The 17,039-nt window shown below is 43.4% G+C and overlaps 2 protein-coding genes across 2 annotated transcripts in view; both read right to left on the reverse strand.

Moving 5' to 3' along the window:
• gli3 (GLI family zinc finger 3) overlaps positions 1-716 on the reverse strand; it is an 89,479-nt gene extending 88,763 nt beyond the window's left edge. The window contains exon 1 of the mRNA XM_062379956.1: positions 289-716. The gene's annotated coding sequence lies outside the window, so the exon portion shown is untranslated. The remainder of the gene's footprint in view (positions 1-288) is intronic.
• Positions 717-12,563: 11,847 nt separating this feature from the next.
• On the reverse strand, positions 12,564-15,098 carry ccr9b (chemokine (C-C motif) receptor 9b). Its single transcript, XM_062379026.1, has 3 exons — positions 15,004-15,098; positions 14,788-14,849; positions 12,564-13,953 (listed from the first exon to the last, which is right to left on the reverse strand). Exons 2-3 carry the CDS (start codon positions 14,842-14,844, stop codon positions 12,901-12,903), a joined length of 1,110 nt encoding a protein of 369 aa, XP_062235010.1. The 5' UTR covers positions 14,845-14,849; positions 15,004-15,098; the 3' UTR covers positions 12,564-12,900.
• Between the last annotated feature and the right edge of the window lie 1,941 nt (positions 15,099-17,039).

Here is a 17,039-nt window from a genome sequence, read left to right on the forward strand (position 1 = left end):
TCACATCCAGACGCAGCCTGAACTACACTTTCTGTTTTTTTAAGGATCCTCACAACCGACGCATTCAAACGCTGTTTTAAAAAAAGAGAGAGAAAGAGGGGAAAAGCCTCAGTTTCATGGCAAAGCTCCTTCACTTGGAATCCACGTCTTTTTTAAACTTGTATGAAATTCCATCGTTCTGAAATGTGAAACCTCCGCTGAGCCGCTTCCCCCAAAAAACTTTTACAAGCACACAAATTACGCACGAGCCCGTTTGGTCTATTCCGCCTGTTTGGAGTCAGTACTTACTTCTTTCTGGGGGTGTAATTCTTTTTTTTAAATCTTCTCAGAAAAAGAAGTGATTCTTCTCCTCTTCTCCTCCTCTTCTTCCTCTTCTCCTCTTCCTCCTAAGTTGCAGATGTGCTTCTGGAGTTGCCTGTGGGACTTTTTCTTTTCTTCCTCTTCTTCTTCTTCTTCTTCTTCTTTCTGTTACGCTCCAACTCCAAAGCGGCGCAGCCAGAGTTTTTCCTCCTGCTCGTCTTTCTCCTCCTTCTCACAGTTTGCTGTGTTTGTCAACCACGGCCGGTCCAACACCATCAGCCCGCCGATGATATCCGCCGATAGCAGACCGCAGACGTGCGTAAAAACCCGACAGGAGCGTGAGAGAAGCGCATGGAGAGTTTGTTATTACATTTGGAGCGCTTTTTTTTCCCGAGGAGAAGAGAGGGAGAGGGCGAAGTGTGGATCTCCAGCTGCTCCTTCCCTCGCTTGACTCCTCCCTTCGGATTGCTCCCTCCTTTACTCGCTGCCTCCCTCCTCTTTTTTAAAATTTGGTGGACCCCCCCATTTCTTTCTTTCTTCCTTTCTTTCATGAACTTAGCATTTTTAGGAAAGTTTGGATCCTGAGAAGCAGAATATTAAAACTTTGCAGAGCACAAACAAACATTAAACTCCGGTCATATAGCTTCATTTTACTCATTTGGCTTCTTAAGAAAAATTATGTTTTACTGCATTTTTGGGGAATTACATAATAGAAACAGTTTTTTTACAGATAAAGAAAGATTTGTTTCATGTCTGAGGTGTTTACCTGTTTGTTTGTGCCATGTAACCTCATTGTACAGTGACACCACTTCATGTTGTTTGACATAAACCTGCATAGATCCAGTGTAACGTCATTCAGAAATGTTATTTTTCACTCTAAGAAGTTTTTTAAACTATGTATTTCTGTGTCTATTTACACAAATCCCCAAATATCAAAGTAAGTCGACATATTGGCACTTTAAATATCACCCTGTGCAATTCAGCTAAAAAGATTTCCACCAAAAGTTGTCACTAAAGTAGTAAGTCACTAAAATATAAAAATCCCATGGATGAATTTGCTAAGGACGTGTTTTGTGATATCAAACACCAGCCTGTTTAGTTTTTGAACTGCTTTCATCCAGGTAACTCACTCACACCATTTCTCAATAATCATTAAATCACCTTCAAACAGAACCATTTAGATTCTACGGCCGTTTGACTCACGTATCGGGAATGTGTCAATTTCTGGCAGCTAAACTGGTCTCCCGGCCTCGGCTATAAAGCTGCATTCAGGCCAGAGGAGAGCCTTCCTGTAGGGTTAGGTATAATCAATATACATAATCAATATACAGGGAAATGATGTGGTAAGGAGAGGTCTTTAGGGTGCCGCTCCAATCAATGAGGAGGTGGGAGTTTGGAGAGGGAAAATCACCGGCTAATCGCTTAACTAGGATTTAAATGAGTGTGTGTGGCCGAGAGGTCAAGTCCACGAAGCCACAGTCAGTGGGTTTACCCTGAGAGTCGGACACACAGGTCAGAAACTGTGGGAAGTAAAAAAAAACATGTGTGATTTAAAGGAATTTATTGTGTTTTAAAACCACTTTTCCTCTTTATTCTGCCAATTAAGTTGAGACTGAGTAATTACTGCCTCAATCAATCAGAGACTAAGATCTTCTGTCACAACTGTCAACGTCTTTGTCATCAATAAAACCCCCAAATGTTCAGATCCCATTTTGTCAGAACATGAAGATTGATTTTGCAAGTTGACTCAGCCACAAAGTCTCAAAGCAGACGTTTCGTATTCTTTGCCTTTTTGCAACTTGCTGCCCGTGACATGTCAGCGTGTAAGTTGATATTTCTGATTCTTAATGAAAATACGGACATTGAAAAACAAGGTGAAGGCAGAAATGCTACAAATGCCCAGTGACAGAAAAATAAGCCGTGAGATAAATCAGTGTCAATACAGTGAAAATGCTTGTGTCTGTGACGACAGGAAGTCGGGGCCGGGGAGAGAGAGACAATCAAAGATGCTCTGAGAGACACGACTAATTCTCCTGTCAGTTTGTCAGGGCAGTGCTCATCTGGCCCGGACTACACAGAGATAAAGTCCTTGTTATGAATCTCTCAAAGAGAATCCGAGGAACGTGGAGGAGGTGGGGGAATGGCGGGGCGGATGGGTGTGTAGGTGGGGGTGGGAGAACAAGAGGGTAAAGGAGGAGGGAGGTGGGGAAGGGAGGGGAGGTGGGGTGGGGGGGCGCACATGGGCATCAGTAGGGTTAGCGGCTCCCGAAAGTATTTCATCAAAGAGGGCCAGGATCCCAGGGATTGAGATTCCGCCCGGAGGCAAGTAACCAATGGTCTCCCAAGAACATATTCCAAAGTAGGACTCACAGAGCCAAAGCACACATCAAAAGCACCTCTGTAGCCAAAGCGATTCTGGAGGAGAAAGAAAGGGGTTCGGGTCCCTTTTGGCCACCTCTGAGCCCCTGATCTCACCCCAATTAAGAAGGAACTACTGTTTGTTGCAGACCCTGAGATCTACAGACAGGGAGGTGCACTCACCAAGGTAGACAACCTCGCAGACGCACAATCGCACACGTTCACACGGCCCCATGTAGACTGTTGAAGGGAAACGCTGAGGATCAACATCTGGGGCCTGGCTGTGGGCTTATTTTGCAAGTAATGGCCGAGCGGTGGCGGAGCGTGTTCCCAGTCCTCAGCCGCGATCTCACTGGAATGATGTGTCGTGCTCAGTGTGTCCACGTATGTTACGCGAGTAACAGTAAATCAATATTTGGCAGAATGTTGTGTAGGCATTTGGATTTTTGCCTTTAATGCGTCGCTGCCGGACAGATGTCACATGTGAAATGGATACGGCAGAACGAGCATATTATATCCACACAGATGTGGCCGCTGGAAAAGGGATGACAGACGATCCTGTGGGTTTCACAGCAGCGAGGCAGCAGCGTGGAAACAGCAGCGTAAGAAATATACTCTGTTACTGGAGGAAGTACTGCTTTCAAGTACCAGAAGTAATCGTAATACTGCAGAAAATTCATCTGGGAGTGTGTTTTGCTTATATATTTAAACAATATTGTGTGCATGTGTCATATTGATGCTTTTAAAGTGGAGATCAATTGGGATTTTTATTCGTATACAGTTTGGTTTATTCCACAAAAATCATTAAGTGTATTAGAGATGTGATGAAGAAGGAGCACATAACATATAATGGAAACAACTGTGCAATACTTGAGTAAATGCATATGTTTTTGCACATGATACATGTTTTTAAATATTACATCTCATGTCCATGTTTCTAATCTGTGCCGGGCGACTCTCTTGCTTTGAGAAATCCAACATTTGATGGTTTAATTTGATCTAAATCTACAACAATACCTATTTCCTCATCTGGATGGAGTTTTCTACCAGAGACAGAGATTCCCTTTGAACAGTGAGGACAGTCTCCTGCATGTGGGCTGTGAAGAGGAGCATTAAGGGGTCCGGGGCATCTGGTGGCCTCGTGGTTCTGCAGTGCTGGAGGTTTTGTTCGACGTCAGTCCGGGTCCTTTGTTCTCGTCGTAGCTCTTCTCTCGCTCCACATGTTTCCTGTCTGTCTCATTCGCACACTTAGAAAAAGGGCGAAGCAAACAGTGGAGGACTGACAAGGACACTTTTCTCTGGATACTGGGAGGACCACCGGCAAGATCCCATCCACCACCACCACTGCACCAGAGGGGTTGGAGTTACAGGAGAGGGAAGTAACTGAGTACATTACAACTACTGCACTCAAGGTCAGATTTGAGTATTGCCACTTCACGATACTTTATACTTGAAATCAATAAGTACATCTTTAAAGAATCTGTACTCTACTCAACTGGACTTCGGTTTCTTTTCACTTTTTACTCCACCAGCCGCAAATATCTGAATTCTCCCCTCCACTACATATTTAACATATGTTAGATATTATTGTTGTTTTTTTATATTGTTTTAAAAGGATCAATAACAAAAGGGGGAGGTGACTTTGGACCCCGCCTCCTTCATTGAGAGCAAAGTGCACAGAAAGAACCACCTGAAAGAAATTTGATTAGGGAATCTATTACACTCTGTTTTCTTTTAAAACTTAAAGTATTTTTCAAAAGCAAGTATTCCACTCAAGTGGACGCAGTTTTATCTGTGAGGATTCTCAGTCATCCAGGTCATGGTGTCTTCAGAATTTGTGATGGAGTATTTTTAAATAGTAGCATGGCTACTGGGATTACTGGTCACTGGTGTGAGGGGGAAATTGGAAAAGTTTTTTTCCCCAAAGTGATTTAACATTTTAAGCTGTAAAGAAAAAATGGGAAATCAATAAACAATACGAATATTTTTAACAATCATTTCATGATCAATCACAGCTTTTGTTTTCAAGGTTGCAAGATGGTTGTTGTAACAATTCATTCTCTGATGGGGCCGTCTGTGGCTTTGGCGGTAGAGCGGCAACATCCAGTAACTCATCAGTCACTGGTTCGATCCCCGGCTCCTTTGGTTCACATTGTCAATGGGCAAGATACCGAATCCCAAATTGCCCCATAATGGCTGTGCAGAGAGTGTGTGAATGGTATTTAATGTGTGTGTGTGTGTGTTTGTGAAAGGGAGACATGCTATATAAATACTGTGCAATTAACTGTTACCATCTTGGATGTCCTTGTGTTGTAATTACTAACCTGTGAAAACAAGGGTTAAGAAGAACAGCCCCATGTTTTTTTCCCAATAATGATTAAATGATTCACCGAGCTCCAGCGGCGGTTTCATCCCATAAAGAAACACATGATCCTTCGATATATCTGAAAAATTCAAAATCACCAAAATTGGAGATACATTGTTTTCATGGTTCAGCCACAGCGTGCTCCTGTATGAATAAAAACACGGGAGCAGGGAGCACTGCTACTTTCTGTTTCCCTCCTGCTCCTTCAAGGCCCTGAAGAGTTTACCCAGAGTGTTTGCTTGACCTCTGTCTGTTACTACGAGTGTGACCTGACACCGGGGCCTGTGATTTGCCTCCAAAACAAACTGAGCCACAAAGCCTCCGTGACCCCTGCTCCTCTGTGAGGTGAGCATCAGAGGGTTATCCATCCTGAACCTGGAGTTCAAAGTCTCCTGCTGCCTCCTTTTCCCTTTTCTGTTTCCTCGCACACACGCTGCACCTGCGTGTGCACACAACGAGCCACCGAACACACAACTCCCCCCCCCCTCCCCTCCCGCCAACATTCCTCCTCCCCCCCCGCCGGAGGTATCGAGTGGCTTGAGTGGGCCATTAGTGTGAATGACTGATAAGACTCTCAGCCCCCAATAGTCGGGCGCAGAAGGGGCATATTTGCAGTTATTTTGAATCCGTCAGAAATAATAAAAACGCAAAACTATATCCACTTGGGCTATTTAAGCAATTTCCCCGTGATAACATCCCGTGGGGATTTCATGTGGATTCCAAATGACGACATAATAAAACCACGACGCCTGCACCCCCTTATCAGGCGGGATTAAAAGGGAATAATGAAACAGAGAGGGTTTGGAGCCTTGTGTGGCATGAATATGATTATCTAATGGACTCCAATGGAAAGGCATGTTAATTCCACTTTAACGCGAGACCTTTCCCAGACTATCTGCTGCCCCTGGCTCCTCCTAAGACGTCTCTCTGCCTCTGTCTCCTCGTCCTTTAAGTTTAAATAATCAGTCGGCTGTTTTTTTTTTCCTCCACACATGTCATTATGCCCGGCGTCTATATCTCTGTGTATGAACGTGAGCATGGGAGAGTGATAAACCCAGCCCCCCCCTACCCCCCCAGACCCTCAGTTTCCTCTCCCGCTATGATTGGACTGTGTTGGCCTCTTAACTTTCACTCAAGGCAATTATCAATATTCAGATTTTGGTCTTTTCTCCTTGCTCCGAGATCATTGTTGCTGGAAGAATGTGGGTCACTTTCACATTCACGCAAACTCAAATCAAACTTTCCGAGTAGACTGTTGGAATCACATTACATGGTCCCACCCTGGACTAACCCGTGCTTTACTTACTGTAGACTGCATCACTGTGTGTCGCGCTCAAACGTATGCAGCCAATTTTCCAGTGTTAATATGGATTTAAATATTTTAACATGCTACAAGGCCCATTTCCAATCGGGAGTTCTAGCACAAAACTTACCATCGTCGATTTATCATATATGTTTTATATTGTTGTGATGTCAGGGCCAGATTAACAGGGATTCAATTGTTCTCCTTTTACCAGTGTGCATGTTAGAGGATAAAAAGCAGCGGCTCTTTGTTTCAGAAGAGAACAAACCACAACATAAAGATTTCAGTCATGCACCGGCTCTGCTGTCCAGACTCACAGAAGACACTGATCAGTTGTTGTGGTATCGATGTCGACTGATTAAAAGTGCGTTTGTCTTCTTTGGATCAACGGGGAAAAAGTACCAGACCACTTCAAGCTCATCAGTCGGTTGTAGGCAGGGAGTGTGTGTGTGTGTGTGTGTGTGTGTGTGTGTGTGTGTGTCTGGGGGGGGGCATCATTAGGCCCATTTGGAGCAATCAGACTCCTTGAGCCACGTATTCAAGTCCATTCTCATCCGAGCAGTATTGTGGATCGGCGCACACATCCTGAGAGCAGACTGAGCTCCCACAGGACTCAGTTAAAAAAAGAAGAAGAAGAGCATCAATATTTCATCAAACCGCTCTCTCTTTCTGGTCCAGATCAAAGCCTCGACTCCCACAGTCCTACAGGTAGAGAGGACTCTTTTGTTTCTGCTCCTCAGGTAGAGCAGCAGTCGGGCGGCGCTCGCTCTTGGAAGTCTTGAAACGCACTCAGCCCATCCATCTCGCAGCTTTACCTCCGCGGCTTGTTGGAGGAGGAGGTAAAGAGGGGAAGGGCAGAGACCGTGAGGGTGAGAACATGTTCCAGAGATGTCCAGAGATTGAACTTCTTGGCCTCCCAGTGCTGTGTTATTTCCTTCCCCCCCACCCACCACCCCCCTCACACTGGTTGGCCCCAGAGTGAAAGGAAAGGTGGAATCAAACAGCGGCTGTTGTCATTTGTCTTTGGAGGAAATAGTGTTGCTTACTTCCTGGTTCCTTGTCATCAGCAGCAGCAGCAGCAGCAGCAGCAGAAGCATTTCAAGAAGCATTTCAAGATCCTGTCATGAAAAAGGTCAGCAGAGTTTCTTTTACATAATTTTTATAATTAAAAATATGTTTTTATATACATTTGTTTGTTTTTTAAGCAGCTTTACACAAAAGCTAGAGGACGGATTAGGATGAAACTTGGTCGGAGTCAAGAAAGAACTCATTCACTTTAGAACATTGTGAGATCGGCCGATATTTGAAGTTTTCACCTGTTTCCCTTCGATAGAGACAACAACACGTTTATGAAACTGATATCTGTGAATGTTTACAATTTGATTGAATTCAAGGGGACTGCTGGGCCTTGGTGGAGGTTTGTGCTTTACTGGGTGACTTCTTATTACCTCATGCATGTAGATTAACAACTACTGGAGGCAATTGTGAAAACGAGAAAACAGTATCGGACAACAAATAAAACTATATCAATGGGAAACAATGAGATTCCATAAACCAGAATTCCTACTGTTCAGGGTGGAGGCCAATCCACCCTTTTCTTATTTCTTATCAATTAGTCTGGAACTATATGAAAACCTTCACGTTAATACTCATCAGGCAAAACAAAAAATCATACACACCAATGCAGGACCTTTGTGTTCCAGCTTTTTTAACCTTGAGGCAAAAACCTCATTCAAAATCAATTCATGAAAATTCAAATATTTAATTAGAGTATTAAACCCTTTGAGATGCACCTCCTCATTTTCAAAGGGGGCGTCAAATACAAATAAAATGGAAGTTAGTAAGCAGCTAAACAAACTGACGAACAAACAGAATTAAATACACGAATAATAACGAGAATAAATGAAACATCATCATCATCATCATCATTTTACGAGGCCTCATATTTAAATTTGTGTGATCGCTCATATTTGTACTATTCCTGCGAAGGCCCACATTCCGATATGACATCAAACTTGTGATGTCAGAGTGATCACCCAGAAAATTAAAGGCAATACTATATTTCATCATTCCTATATTTTTGCTGTAATTTCCTTTGAAAGAACTTAATTGTTAGGAAGGTTCCTTTGAAAGAAAACTCTGTAATTGGCACCAAATTACAGTTTTTACTTTACTGATATTACAACACACGTGAATGAATATTACAAAATGTCCACAAACAATCAGAGATTCCAGATACAGTAGATGACATGTTTAATAAATTAAACTAAATGTGTAAAGCATGTACATTGATTGGGTCTTCCTCTTCTAATGCACCTCGATGTGCTCAGTGTGTCCGTGCGTGGTTTTGTATTTGTTATCACACGTGTGTTAATGTGTTTCCTCCTCCCTCTACATCATCCATGTTTTTTTCCTTTTTGTGTCTGTCCCCGAACACGCCTCTCCTTCCTCTCATCATCAGCGTCGATCTGCGGCTGTCACTCGCAGCCGGACAGTGACTAACGACGCTCCCAGTCAGTCAAACACTTATCACCACACAGGTAACACACAGGCCTGGAAATGACTGACATGAAATGGAAACGTCTCTCATTCTGTGGGCCCCGCTGAAGCTGAAGTGAAATATTAGCTGTGGGAGCGATGGCGGGTGATAAGCAGCTCTCGGTTTGGCCTGGAATTGTGGAGGTCCAAGTTCCATTACATTTCTTTTTCACACCACGGAGCTGAATGAAGATCCTGTTTGCCTGGATAACAGATATGTTCCTTTTTCATTCGGCTCGTTGCACATTATTTGACCTGTTCCTTCCCCGTATGCCTCAGATTTACCGACGCAGGCCCAAACTTTCACGACGGGCCTTTTGTGACTTGTGAAGGTGGAAAGTGGAGCTCAAAGCCAGTGGGTCCCTGTGGTCCACGGAACAGGACCAGAGGACGACTGGGAGCAGCTCATTCAGTATCAATGGGTCACATATGCTCATTCTTTCTCTCCTATTACTCACAGTACATCTTCCTTTCACACGTCTCCTTCACAACACACACACACACACACACTATTCCCCCCTGTGCACAAAGATGGATGGGATGCTCCCAAACCACAGGTGCTGCTCTACTTGTGAGTCTTTTGCATTCTTCACAACACACTTCAGTTCTTCTTCTTCTTCTTCTTCTTTGCGTTTTGCCGTCCTTCCCCGGTGGTGATTGCCCCGGTGCCTCAGAGCTGTGGGATAATGAGGAACGTGGAGTTTTAGGCCTGCGGCACACAATCAATCTGCCTGTCTATTAGCAGCTCGTTGGGAATGAGGAGGACAACCAACCCTCATGAACTTGACACTGAGGGTATGGCCATGCATCTCCTCTGAACTGCCACTAGAGGGCGCTAGATTCACTTCTTACACATGTGTTTGCTGAAACCAAAAATCACAGATTTACTTTGCTGAGCGAGGTGCGCCACCTTGTGGTGAAAATTACTAGTAGCGAGGAAAGCCCTTAGTACAGTGATGGTGGAGGAATTTCTTAAACATTTTACTTATGTATAAGTACAAATAAATAGACTAAATGTTTTAAGGTAAAAGTAAATGTACCACATGAACATTTCTACTTGTAGTACTTAATATTTAAGTTAATATACTTAAAGTATTAAGTTTTGCCTATTACCTTATTTGGACAAACTGAAAAGATGGTTTAATTGAACTAATCTAAGAGCCACACAAAAGTACTTTTCTTTTTGTATCCCTGGTCATGGTTTGATCTAATAAACGGATGAAACGCCCAGGTTTGGCCAAATCACAGAAGTATGCTGCAGTTTTGGATTATCAGTTTCTCTACCTGCCTGTATATTTGTCTGTTAACTTAAAAAACATTTTCTTCTTTGCTCCTAAGTCCTTCACCTGCACTTGGGTCCTGCCTTATTTAAATATGACAAAAATTGGGAATTAAAAAGTGATGGCAGAAGAATAAAGGTCGGAAACAACTCATATAAAACAATACTTCTAGAAACATTATGACCTTTTCTCCCCCCCTGTCCATTTGTGTTTGTTTGTTTGTAAGCAAGATGACACATAAACCACTGGACGGCTTTCAGTAGGAGTGACGGAGGAGCAAATTCAATTTAGGTGTGGATCCAGGGAATAATTCATGGAGAAATCTGAAGGGGCTGATATCTCTGAGTGCAATGTGGTGCACTAAGAGACATGTTTGACCTGCAGATTAGAACGATAGCATCTCAGTATCAAATCACAACCTGAGAGTTCTTTCAGAGAACACTGACGCTCTGCTGAGTAATATCGGCATCTGTGCTCTGCACTTGAGCCAAATGCAAGACATCTGCCCAGGTCCCTGAAGATCCCCAGCGAGGCCTCGGCTCTGCGTGTTGTTATTGCCTTGACTGATGGTTTCCTGTCGTGAGAGAGAAGGAGTAATGTTCAAACCGAAGAACGTATCTGTGGTCTCACCTGAACTCAGCAGGTTGGCAGTGAACGTCTGGGCCCGACCTCAGGGACCACAATCACACATCTCCATGTGTTGTTTGTTACAGTTCGAGACTGTAGCCAATGAAAACTTTATGATGTTTCTCTCTTTTTCATGCTCCATCTATCTTGGCTCTCTGTATGTAAATAGGCTTGTGGTAACAATAGACAGAGATGGTGCTCAAGATGTTTTAACCCCCAACTGTCCTCAACTCTAATGAGCAAACAACCATACTGTTAAATATGTGTCCTTGATCTGTACATTTGATAATTGCTCTAATAGATAAATAGAAAAATGTACTCAAGTAAAAGTACCACATCGTTTCTAATTGAGCAAAAGTAACTTTATTGCTTTTGAATATACTTCAAGTATTAAAAGTAAAAGTACTTGCTGGGTGTATCCTATTCCCTACCCTGTTTCTTTCGATGTGCTTTGCTTTGTAGGATCTAATGTCACCTGCCAGCTCTGATTGGATCAGGTACCACTTCTCTTCTTGTTATTGATTACTTTAAAAACATGAAAAATGTGAAAGAATTTATTATAACAATGTTATAGAGTAGAAAGTATTTGCTGATGTATGTAGTAAATTACAGATACATGAAATATGTACTTAAGTACTGTGATGAAGTAAATGTACTTTGTTACATCCCATCATTGTCATTTGGAAAGTTGCAGTGTTTGTCACAAATGGTTCAAAGTCATGGTTCCAATCTCACAACTCCTACTAATGGACGCATTGGATTCAGTGGCTTTCACTAAAGAAGAATTTTGATTCAAACATTCAGAGAGTTGCTTTACAAAGTTAGTAAAGTGATTTTTCTGAGTGAAGCTGTGGATTTGAACAGATTTTGAAACAGGGCCACTTGTCTGTCTGCGGCCTGTCGCTGTGGTAATCTTCTTTCATGCCAGTTTGAACGGACACCAGTTAGCATCCTCTGTGAAAGTGCTAAGTCATAAGTGAACTCCGATAAGGTTCAGCAGTTGAGAACGTCAGCACAGACAAGGGCACAGACGATGGCACAGACACAGGGGGACATCCAGTCATAACAAAAAAACCTTGTGGATCAGACAAGCCGCATTCACAAAGCGCGTGTCCCACCACAGACGATACGTTACACCACTGAAACACACAAGTACTTTCCCATGTGTAGTGTGAACACACGTCAGATGCTGATCTCATCATCGATCCCTGTGATTACTAAGTCTGTGCTTGACATGGGGGGAAGAACTATTCCAGTAACATCACTGAATCCACAATCTCCATAATCTGAAAGTGTCCTGCATTCAAATCCATGCTCATGTGAAGGTATGTATTTATACTTAAAGTACAAAAAGTACTGCTGCATTAATGTGTACGCTGTATTTTACTGTAGATGTTAAAGATTGAGCTCATTTGACCTATAAACTGTTTTGAATCAGACTATAGCAAATCATAATATACTACAACATTTTAAAAAGAAACAAATCATCCTTCAGGTTATCACAAAAATTAAGACTGTCATCTGAAAGGCAAATAAAGCTGTCTGACAAATGTAGTGGAGTAAAAAGTAAAGTATTTGCCTCTGAGATGTAGTGGAGTGGAAGTAGAAAGTTGCATAAATGCCCGTACTAATGTAAAGTACCTCTTATGTGTACTTGAGTACAGTATTTGAGTAAATGTAAATGTAAAAGTTACTGTGCACCACTGGTTCTTGAATCCACTCTGGCTCACACGTGATGCTTGTTTTTGTGCTGTGGACAGAAGGAAACTTCAACTCGATTTAGATTTCTCAGATTTTTTATTATTTTGTTCATGAAAATCAAGTAAAATGTATAATGGTTTTTAATTCAGTTACAGCAGCACACAACCAACACATGATGGAATCAATGTAAAGACACAAACACTCACAAAACAAATGCAAAAAAAGAAAACAGTATTTACACTAATGTACAGTTTATACAATTATTAAAGCACTGGTGACGGTGATAGAAAGTATTGATCATAAACTCTCATTTGCTTTCAGAGATGAACGTTGTGTTGTTGCTCTGGTGGCAGGTAATGCATGCTGGGAAAACTTAACCATGTCAGAACTGTAGGCTCGAGTGTCTACAACTGGAGGAGAATGTGGGTTTATATGGACAGGGCAGGGGTAGTGTCAGTGTCGGACATGACAGAGGGACGTTTGGGAACTGCGTTGGCTTTACTCCACCCTCCTTTTCTCAGACCACCGGCACACATCTTCACCATCCTCAGGAGGTCTTGTCTGAAGCGGACTCCAACGAAGACGTACAGGAAAGGGTTGAGGCAGGCGTGCGTGTAGGCCAGGCTCTTGGCGACTTGCCCTGCCACGTCTAAACTGATTAGCATTTCGCAATTGTCAGTGGTGTTAGCTGCCTGCCTGGCCTCCAAGATGAGCAGGCTGTTGTAAGGCAGCTGGGAGAGGATGAACACAAGCACCACAACAAAGATGACGCGCAGGGCCTTGTGCTTCTCGAAGCTCTTGGCCTGCAGAAGCGTGCGTATGATGACGGAGTAACAGAAGACCATCACTAGAAGAGGGAGGCAGAAGCCCATGCAGATCTGCAGGGACAGCACCAGGATCTTCGTCCGGTTGTGTTCGTTGTTCCAGTAGATCTGATGGCAGAAGGACATGCCGCTTTGGTCCTTCTTCACCTGAGCAAATATGAACTCAGGGAGGGCCAGGAGAGCGGAGACAAACCAGACAGCCAAGCAGGTGAGTTTACTGTAGAAGAGCCTCTTCTTCTTCAGGTTCTGGGCCTTGGTGACCTGCACGATGGCAATGTAGCGGTCCACGCTGATGCAGGTGAGCAGGAACATGCTGCTGAATAAGTTGATCTTGTAGACGCTGGACACCAGTTTGCACAAGCTGACGCCAAACTCCCAGCCCTTGGCGGCGTCGACGGCCCAGAAGGGCAGCATGCACAGGAAGAGGAGGTCGGCCACAGCCAGGTTCAGCAGGTACACGTCGGTCATGGTCTTCAGACGGTTGCGCACGGTGGAGTAGATCCACACGACCATCAGGTTACCCAAGGCACCGAGGATGAAGATGATCCCGAAGAGAGGGGGTTCGTACCGGCCACGAAACCCGCGGACCCAATCTTTTTTGCACATGCCAGAGGATATAGTCAGCCCCTGATCATAGTCTGCGTCGTCGGTGGTGCCCTGCATCAACGAAAACAGAAAGTTCAATGAAATAAAATGATTGTTGGTTTTAAAACGGGGTTGCGTGCATTTTCATTTCCTGTCAGACAGAGCATGCTGCGTTCAGGGCTTCATAACAGGCTGCCACCAGTGACGTACGTGCTAACCAGAGGCTGCGAAAGAAACGTCAGTCAGGTGCAGGTGTTGTGTCTGTGCAGGAGAAACCACACTACTGCACAACTTCCTGTTGCTATCCAAGCCTGAGGGGGGGGGGGGGGGGGGGTTAAACCATCCAGAGGGGCTCCAGAGAGGGGCCCCCCGCCAGCACAACTCAGCAGTGCCCCAGATGCACGAGGTTTAGATGTAGAGCAGAGATACAGAGCGAGGTGTGAAGCAAGCGGTGGAAAAGTGTTCCATTTGAATATCCGATAGATGTCTGGGTCTGATAAATCTCCTGCAGCTGGATTGTGAAGTGCATCATTTTACACAGTTTTAGTAACAATAGGGGACATACAATTTAAAATACACAAAAGTGATTCGGTATTCTGTTCTAGCCTTTGTTCAAATCATACTTTACTTAAACTCAATAATGTCTGTTGTGGTACATAAAATAATTATCTCAACAATTATATATATTACAAGGTTAGATTTATAATTACTCTATGGCTATGTCAACTATTTTATTTATTAAAACTTTAATATTTTCGAAGAAATTAAATCGATCAAATGTTCTATCGTGAGATTTTTCAGTGGATGTTTTGTCTGTATGTTGATTCTTCTTTTAATCGCCTTGAACCAAATTACCAAATATAATTAATCAAGTTATATTGTAATGTATTTCAAAGTCAAACTTACAGTTTCAGTATAATATTCAGTGACCGTGGTCATTAGAGTCGTCAATGGCTCATCCATGTTATCTGGAAAGAATCAGAGGAAGTTTAACGCAACACAAACACATCAAAACCTCTCAAAATGTTTACAAATTATTAATTATTCATAAAAGCAACATATGGCCAAAGAAAGCCTAATGGTTCAAATGCATGTTTGTAGCAGTGCAAAAATATCTCTTACCGTCTCAGTGATAGAATGAAGTTACTTTGCTGCTTCTCTGTTCTGTGTGACTTCATCTTCTCTTACTTATATGGTTTCTCTTCGACCACAGGTCACGTGCTGTGATACTATCTCTGAAGAAAGAACCACTCACAACCCCCAGTGCTGCACATGTCTGTCTCCAGATACACACACTGCAGCGAAATGAGCATCAACACTGGAGGACCGTGTGTTTCAAAGTCTGATCCTTGAACAGAGACATTAGCTAGTTTCACACTGGCGCCGTGACTTTTTAAATGTTGCCCTCTGAACCATAGCCGTCAGCTTTGAGCCAAAACAATACACCCACACCGACTCCACAGTCGATTGAGTTTCAAGCCGGAGCCCATTTTAGACACAATGTTGTGTACACAGGTGCAGCACTTTAACACAACATGCGAGTGACGCCTGAAACTGAAAACCAGGTATGATTAAAGTCTAAACCTGGAGGAGGTAGCTGATGCTGAGATGTCGTCAGGCTCAGTGCTTGGAAGCAGTAAATCACTGTCACAAGCTGCAGGCTGTGTGGCCTGTGATCTCAGACCTCCTAATGAATCAATGTGGAAACGTCTTTTAGTGAAGCTCCGGGTTTCAGGGACATTTAGATACACCGTGTGTTTCTTTAGCCATGATCAATTTACACATTTAAATTCACTAGATCTGGATTCTGATCCTGATCTGCACCAAATTACACACACTCATAAATACCAGTCCCTTAAATATACTTCTCTTCTGTTCTTCAAAGTTTTGTCCACTCTCTCTCTCTCTCTCTCTCTCTCTCTCTCTCTCTCTCTCTCTCTCTCTGTCTGTCTGGCACAGATTCACTTCTTCGCCATCGGGAATCCTCGGTGCACAGCGTGTGGGCCCTCGGACTGTGTGTTTTTCAGTTGTGATCACAGCGGGGCACAGGGGAAGCGGTGTGTCCCCCCCCCCCAAACCTGTGTGTTTGCCTCCTGGGAACCGGCTGTATTGGTCTGACTTGTTGATGCATGAAACACGACGTGTGAAGAGAAGGATGGAGATCCCTCTGCTATGACTCTGGCTGCATGTGTCAGGTTGTTTCAGTCTCCCTGATGGCGTTGCACAATGGGTACGAATAGAGAAGAAGAAAGTGTCTGAAACCTTTTGCACAGGACTGGATACGAAACCTGCATCAAATGTAAACGTCTGAACCTTTACTGTACATGTGAAACTGCCACGTTCATGTATTCAGCTCGTTTACTAACGCTGATCCCTTCACTTTCCATCTAAATGACAAATCATCTTCTTTGTGTTTAGGGGAAATTTTAAGCAAATTATGGTGAACATGGTTAACGAGCACATCATCTCATTTTGTACAGAACAATCTTTATAGTCACACAGCTACTACACCGCATCGGTTGTTCTGCTAATAATCCCATTGTTATTGTTTCTAAGTATCTGACTGCACTCTGGACATCACCTCATAAACAGGAATGTGCGTCACTGTCTGATGATTCTACAGAAAACCCTTTCTCTCACTACTGAAACTGAGAATACCCGTTTGATGCCCGGTGACAGGGAACAGGAAGCTGCTGTGAGCAAGTGGGCCGCTCAGACACGTATCTGCGTTTGCCCCATTTTGTGGGAAAGTACTGTCAAGTGAGAGATCTGGGTTTGGAACTGAGAGACCGTCGCACCACTTCCTGTGTACATGCTGGCTGTGATTTATTTCATGCACTGATACACAACTGTTCAGCTTTTTGCATCCTTTCTGAAATCAACGTGACGGTTTTCTCTTCAGCTGCGGCTCATAGGAAACAGATGCACAAAAAATTGTAAAAATGACACACGCAAGCAGTAAGCAAATGAACATGAGGTTTAGGTAAAAACCCGGGGCTTGAAGAGTTTCACTGTGAAACTTAACTGATTGGTGACCACTTTGCTTTTTACTCTAGAAAACCTCATTGTGCTCATGATCTGATCGTTTATTCATCCTTCACTGCAGACTGTTGATGTTAACCTATATCTGCAGAATGCATCCGGCCACTTCTGGTTTC

This window comes from Platichthys flesus, chromosome 21 (genome assembly GCF_949316205.1).
Source record: "Platichthys flesus chromosome 21, fPlaFle2.1, whole genome shotgun sequence".
NCBI classification, from domain to species: domain Eukaryota; kingdom Metazoa; phylum Chordata; class Actinopteri; order Pleuronectiformes; family Pleuronectidae; genus Platichthys; species Platichthys flesus.